The sequence below is a fragment of the Buceros rhinoceros genome, unplaced genomic scaffold (genome assembly GCF_000710305.1).
Source record: "Buceros rhinoceros silvestris isolate BGI_N320 unplaced genomic scaffold, ASM71030v1 scaffold8738, whole genome shotgun sequence".
In the NCBI taxonomy this organism is placed as follows: Eukaryota; Metazoa; Chordata; class Aves; order Bucerotiformes; family Bucerotidae; genus Buceros; species Buceros rhinoceros.
The window spans coordinates 44,610-51,628 of NW_010425079.1; the positions used below are offsets into that span (position 1 = coordinate 44,610).

A 7,019-nucleotide genomic window follows, 5' to 3' on the forward strand; every position below is an offset into this window, starting at 1 on the left:
AGCAGGAATCCTACCTAGCTCCCTTACGCTGATAAAATCAGCAACAATTTTCCATATAATGCGGTTAAGAGCCCTTTAAAGAGTCAAACTCAAACACAAAAAAAATGTCACCCATCTGAAAAATAGGCACCTCCAACAGCCTTGCAAGCAATACCCAGAGATTACCGTAACTGCGAGAGATAAGCGGGAAAACCAGTTATTTTTATACTGCCTTTTGGAGAACACTTGGTGCAAGGCTGATTTCCTTTGTTTGTGAAGAGCCTGGAGGACGAGCGATGGGGCAGAGGGAGACAAAGCAATGAGATTGCCAAAAACTCCTCACTTGTTTTGCCTTTCCTTTCCTTATTCCCTCCTTGGGACTGGCAAGCTTTTCAGCTAACATGTTTGAATCTTCCCTTCCTCAGGCAGCAGCGAAACAGAAACTTCTCAGTGAGCTGACAAAACCTGTCCTGAAGCAGCAGCAACGGGTTTCTCTCTCCAGCGATATGAGCTCAGCCTGCCCTGGCCCCACACCACCTCAATTCAATTTGGAAGAAAAATAATTTCAGTGAAATCAGGGAGGGGCGGGAGGCACGGGAGAGGGGAGGTGGCGAGAAATCAAATCATTAAGTCAATTAAAGTTCCAGGCCTTCCAGAGGCACTCTGTGCAGCAGCGCCCAGTAATTTCATCAGGATACATGGGACAATCAGTCCATTATCTCCTGATAAGTGCGTCCTCCTGCCAGCAGGGAGAAGGAGGGGAGCTCTGCCAGCTCCTGCGCAGCAAGATGGAGGGCTCTGTTTCGGCTCTTCTGCAAGTGCCTGGGAACACAACCCTGCCCACGCGGGTCCCAGCCCCTCGCCCATCCTTGGCTTGGGGACGCGGGGCGCTGGGAGGATGAGCTGCCCTTCCCCATCGCCTTCTTACGGTGACTGCGATCCTTTGGAAACACAATCGCTGGAGCTGGACGGGAGTCACAGCCTCTTCTCTCGCCACCTTTTTCTTTTGCTTCTGATGCTGTTAACGCCTGGACGGGCTCACGGTTAATAACCCGTCACCGGCTTCTGCCTAAACAGCCACAAATGACGCTGTAAAACCACTCCTGGACATAAATAGCTGCTGGCGTGAGAGACAAATGTAATTCGCGCCTGGAACAAGGGAAAACAAACGGGCTGGAGCAGGAGGAAAAATGGATCATGGACTGTAAAGCAAAATAAGGCAGGAGCATTTGGGTGTGCTTACCACACTGCCCAGTTGCTCTGACTCCGCAGAGCAGGCAGAGGGCTGCACCAGACTCAGAAACAATTGCCAGGATCGCTGGAAATCTAAACAACCCATCTTCTTGCAATGCCACAGAGCAAAGAGCAAAAGGGAACAGCACAACCACGAGTGTTAAACAGCGAGCACAAAGCAGCCTCCTGGAAGCTACATATGGGATGGATTTTAGGACAAGCCGAAAGTGGCAGCAGCAATAGCAAAGACGGTCCAGAGTTTAAGAACAGAAAAAAACCAAAACGAAACCAAACAAAAGGGAAGCAGAGAAGCGTGTGTTTTCTCCTTAATGAAGCCATTCCCTGGCCTCGCCACAGGCACAGACTGTACCGCTGTACTCATTTGGAAGTGCTTACAAGTTTTTGATGTTTTCTGCCACTCCGGCTGTGTACTGTGGATCTGTCTGAAAACAAAAGAGAAGCAGTGTTAGAGCCCTCGACCTCAGCCTGTGCTCCCCGTGGCTTGGAAATCACCTTGAGCACACCTCGGGGGTACTGTCAGCACCCCTGTCCCATCTTCAAGTCTGCTTTTACCCAGTTTAACTGCTCCCCCCGTGCTGACGGACTCCCACGAGCCCTCCTTTGTGGCCAGCGTTAACCAAAGGCATCACACCCCAAAGGACTCAAGACCCTGAACAGCTTCACGTGCTCTCACTGCCCTTGCCAGTACCAAGCTTTTGCACAAAGTGTTAACTTCCAGGCTATTTATTTTTTCCCTCTCTACATGCTGGCTTTCATCCATCTTGGCAGAAAAGGATCTCCGCCCCTTTTGTGAAAAAGAAGGGTCTATTTATAAGCGTGCGTTTTTCATTTCAGGTTCATTTCGACAATTTTCTTCCTAAAAAAAATCTGTTTGTTCCCACAATCAACCTGGCAACCCGTCAGAGCTGGGAGGCAAAGGTCAGCAGTGCCGCACGCCGCTCTCCGCAGGCCAGAGAAGTGCAATCAGAGGGACAGGCATGGGACAGAAACCATCTGCACAGTGACCGGGAAAATGGAATCCAAGAACAAAGGGCAAGAGACCCAGGAGCAAAAGCTGTGCCTGTTTCCTGGTGGTGGCTTTGTTTTGGGCGGTGGTACGGATCACGGGACCCGTGTGTCCCAGGCAGATCTGCAGACGCAGCATCGCAGAAGCTGGGACCGGCTGCTGCTGCACTTGGCGCCGGGTGGAGGTAAAAGCGAGACGCCGGAGATGTGTGTCACAAGCTGAGGACAGCACTTCCAGGCTGGAATGGTGACAAGGGAGGGTTTTCTCAAGCGGAAAAAGGTCCCTTTCCCAAAGTGCACTCAGGCTCCCGGTGCCAGATTGATTTCTCACAAGAAAACAGAAACGGGAAAAACAAAGGCAGGAAAGATGCTCCTGGCATTGGGAGCAAACGCAGCTCTGCTCCAAGGGACAGTTTGCCAACAAAAGGGCACGCTGGTGACAGCTGTGCTGGCCATCTCACCCAGGGCTCCCCTCCAGCAGCCGAGCAGCCCCTGGCTCTCCCGGGTAGCCTGGCCGCCGTGGATGACACCCACGGTGGTTAGCAGTGGCACTCAGAAGTGAGCAGTCCCCATCCCAAACAGGACATTCAGTTGCTCCACTTGTTGTCCTGAGGCTCCAAATAACCCAGTGTCCACTCCAGGGTCATACCACCCTCTCCACTATTTACTCTTTATCCCATGTCTGAGGAGCCCTGACAGGCAACGCCAAGTGTAGGTACATCCAGAAACGCTTCGGGAAGAGGCAGAGCAGGCACAGCGATGGGTGACACCTGCATAGAAGGAGGACGTGACGTAGCTACAAGAGCCAGCTGGGCAAGAGGGGACTGTGATGGCCGTGGTGATCTGCAGCAACGACCGTGGCTGGTACAGGGATATGGAGCGTGTGCTCCTGTACTGCACGGTATCAGAATTAATTAATTCATCGTTCCCTTGTCACAGGTCCACACAGGAAGTCAGAGCTGCCATCACAGCCTGCACCCTGCTTTCCAGTCGTCTAAAAAAAAATATTACTGCAGTCCAAAACAGGAGATGTTTTTGGTCAAGTTGCTTAAAACATCTCATGGTTTAACACACCCACTGTGAAAACAGCCGTCAAACCTGTCCTGGCTCAAAGGGAAATGATGGCCAGGACCAAACCTCGTCCCAGGACTTTGGGCTGCACCCACCTGTGCACACCTTCTCCTTGTCAAAATACAGCCAGGGACCCAAAGGCCAAATGCTACTCAAAATGTCAAATTATGGGTAAACAGGCAGCAAACCCAGACATTTATCTTTGTCCCGCTTCCAGTAACACGCCACTGAGGTTTATCTTTCTCACCGGATTTCTGGAAATTAAGACAAATGCACTTCAGGGTCAAAAAACTAATCCTGAGGGGAAAGCCATGGAGAAAAATAACCATCTAAACCCATAGATAAAAGCAGCTCTTGTGGATTAGTGTATCAAGGCTTTTTAGCCTTTGGATTCAGCAACTAATTCTGGGCTCCAGACACCAGTACAAAGAGGCATATTAGTCCTGGCCCCAAATCAGCAGGCTCTTGGGTTTGCAGAGAGGGTTAGCGCTGTTTTACAGGTGCATGGAGAAACAAAGCCGCTTCAGCAGCAGGTCTGAGAGCTTCCCTAGACATGGCCACAGGGCTGCTCCAGCTCATTTGGGGAACACCCACTCAAGCACCCCGCAAGAGCCATCACGATTTAGATCAGAAAGATAAACGCACGTGCCGCAATGGCAGCTGCTAACGTGATGTGCTTGCCTGCGCACATCCTGACCCTCTCTGGTCCAGCTGGCGTTTCACTTTGGGCAGGATGCAACGAATGAGGTGGGGGTCGGTCTCTTTTCCCAAGTAACAAGTGACAGGATGAGAGGACACAGCCTCAAGTTGTGCCAGGGGAGGTTTAGGTTGGAAATTAGGAAAAATTTTTTCCCCGAAAGGGTTGTCAAGCCCTGGCCCAGGCTGGCCAGGGCAGTGGTGGAGTCCCCATCCCCGGAGGTATATAAAAGACATGTTGATGTGGTGCTTAGTGGTTTAGTGGTGACCTGGCAGTGCTGGGTTAATGGCTGGACTCGATGATCTTAAAAGGCTTTTCCAACGATTCTGTGATCCTGGTTGGACCGCAGCCCAACCCTGGGCTTATCTGTCCCAGCAAACAGCAGAGCTGGCTTCCAGGTGGACAGCCGTCCTGTTTGGCACCAAGTCTGGCAGACAGCGGGATGGGATAGGGGCCAGGGAAACGGGGTAAACAGGCAAAGCTCTGTCTTACCTCAGCAATGAGGACGACAATGACGGAGTCCTCCTTCTCCTGCTGAGTGAGCTCTGAGATGAGGGAGTTGAGGGTGTCAGTGAGGTAGGAATGCACCTCCCGCTTCACGCTGGGGATTCCCATCACGACGGACACTGCCCAGGGCCACAGAGAGATTTTAGAGAATCCAGGAGTGCTAGAACAAGACACTTTGCTCCACTCCCATGACTGCCTCATAGTTCACCTGCTTGGTGCTACACTCAGTCATTAAAAACCAGCAGCTATCAGCAGGCTGGTGAGTTCCTGGGCTGTGTAGGGTTCCCATACTGCTGTCCCCCAGCCCAGTACCAAAATGCAGCACCCCAGTGTGCCAGGCCAGCAGGGCACCCATGGCAGTCAGGTAGACTTTCTTTTCTCCCTAAAAGACGGATGTCTAAGGAAACATCACAAAACTCCTCTCCTTCCTAGTGGGGCCCTTTCAGCCTGTGAACGGCAACTTTAAGATCACTCTTATTCTCCAGATCCCACCCATGGCCAGAAGCACCTCAGTAGGAAGGGCAAGTCAGGTCTTTGGCTTTGAGTTGGGATTTGAGAGCAGGAGGCAATTGTCTAGTAACCAAAGTCCTATTCCAGATAGGATTTGTCTCCCAAGACAGGTCTGAGTGTCCATGAAGCACCCTGCAAACTATGTTTTCATGTGACCATCTTCCAGGCAAAGTCTAGAGCAGTCTGGAGATGGAAAGCAGCAAAAAACATCTGGCAGAAGCACTGAGAACGTTTTAGTGGCAGTCAAGAGCACAGACAGCACTCCCCTGCACGCTCGCAGATGGGACACGGCTCACCCACCCCACGTCTCACGACACCAAGGAAGCTTGCATGATGCATGCAGCCGTTCCTCCAGTCCTGCTGGTATCAGCACCACAGCCAGGCCCGGAGGAACGGGGAGGGCCAGGCACCAAGGTGAGGAGAGCTCCAGAAGCAGCACTAATTCCCATTTACCTCCAGTGCGCCCCTGTCCCACATGCACGGCTGGCTGCAGACTGTTCTCCTTTGACAGCAAATGTGGCAAATGATGGAAGATGGTGGGGAGGTGCAGCACATTCTTGTTGGTGATATTCCACAGTTTTAACTTGGTTTCGTCTTAAAAAGGAAAAGGGAATCAATCGCAAGTCACAGTAGGTAGGATGAGACTGCAAGGCAAAAAGCCTTTTTAGAGCAGCCTGGCCACCTGAGACTACTGCTGGGTTATAAAAAATCAGGCCAACCTTTAACATGCTACCACAAACCCAATTAAAGTTCAGCAGGAGCCATGAGGGCCTTAAAGAAGTCCCAAAATATTTGGGAAGGAGCAGGGAGAATGAAGATCAAATGAAGGTCAAATCAGATCTCTCTGTAGAGATCCAATTTTCTTCAACTGAGCAACTTAAAAAAAAAAAAAGAACAAATAAATTGGCAAGGGGTGCTCAGCCAACCTAACTCCTTCCTCCCGCCCCTCTCTGGACACCCATTTTCCATATGGATTCCATACAGCCATAGGGAACGGTACGTATGACTTGCAAGAAAAAAACCCCAACACTGTAAGCAAGCAAATTGAAAAATATCTTTGGCAGATGCAAATCTCAATGTTTAATGACACATAGGCACCTCTAATTAAACAGGAGTTTAGGAGTCCCTCTGAACTCCACGATTCATTCGCACCCGGGGAGAGAAGAGCACGTCCTGTCCGCAGCCCTGCGCACACGCACACCTCTCTACCTCCTCATTAGCAACGGCTTCAAAACAGCCCGAGATCCTCAACTTCTCTGTTTATTCACCAGATAAGCTGCTCCAGGTCCGGTTTATATCCCGCAGGGCCTGCTTCTCCGAGATGGCTCTCTTGATCTCCTCCAGGACCAGGTTGAGCTCCTTGGAGCGCTTCAGGCTCTCCTGCTCGGCCACGTGCAGTCGGTCCCGGAGGGCGAGAAACTCTCGCTGGTAGATGTCCACAACGTCACCTGCAGATGGAAAAGAGAGAGAAGCTTTCTCCTCTGCACTCTGAAGGCTTGCAAGCCACGAAAGCAATGCCTACCACTCACATCTATCACCACATCCACAGTCCTTAGAACATGGACTTAGGGAGCTGTGGTCCAGCACGCACCCATCGGTGAGAGGGTTGGGGAGAGGGCGGTTTAAATTGCAGAAGTACAATTTAAAAGCTCCTCTCATTTTTCTCCTTAATTTGGGTGTCTGGGTCATACAGAAACATGATCTGGTTCTCTGTGGCCAAAGCACACAGCAAAAAAAAAAGTTGCATGGTAGTTCTTCTTCACTAGGTACTTGGAAAAGGGGAGTTGGCTGCTGGCAGTGATCTTATGAGCAACGTTCTGCATCTCTCTGTAGCTCCAGAAGTTTTGGTGTGTGAGATGGTGTCTGCTGGAGCAAGCAGCAGGGAACCGGAGACAGGCGAAAAAGAACTGGAAGCACTGGTGGTGATGGCCTGTTAAAGCCATGACAAATCTAAGGAATATCAATATTTTACATCTCCTTGCGCTGGTTTCCTTAT

At 50.9% G+C, this 7,019-nt stretch overlaps 1 protein-coding gene across 1 annotated transcript in view; it reads right to left on the reverse strand.

Annotated features, from left to right (window-relative positions):
* Positions 1-6,471, reverse strand: part of MGAT4B (mannosyl (alpha-1,3-)-glycoprotein beta-1,4-N-acetylglucosaminyltransferase, isozyme B) — a gene marked incomplete at its 5' end in the record, with an annotated part of 15,354 nt that extends 8,883 nt beyond the window's left edge. The window contains 4 exons of the mRNA XM_010141010.1: positions 1,609-1,655; positions 4,499-4,632; positions 5,477-5,617; positions 6,292-6,471. Of these exons, the coding sequence (XP_010139312.1) occupies positions 1,609-1,655; positions 4,499-4,632; positions 5,477-5,617; positions 6,292-6,471 (502 nt within the window). The remainder of the gene's footprint in view (positions 1-1,608; positions 1,656-4,498; positions 4,633-5,476; positions 5,618-6,291) is intronic.
* Between the last annotated feature and the right edge of the window lie 548 nt (positions 6,472-7,019).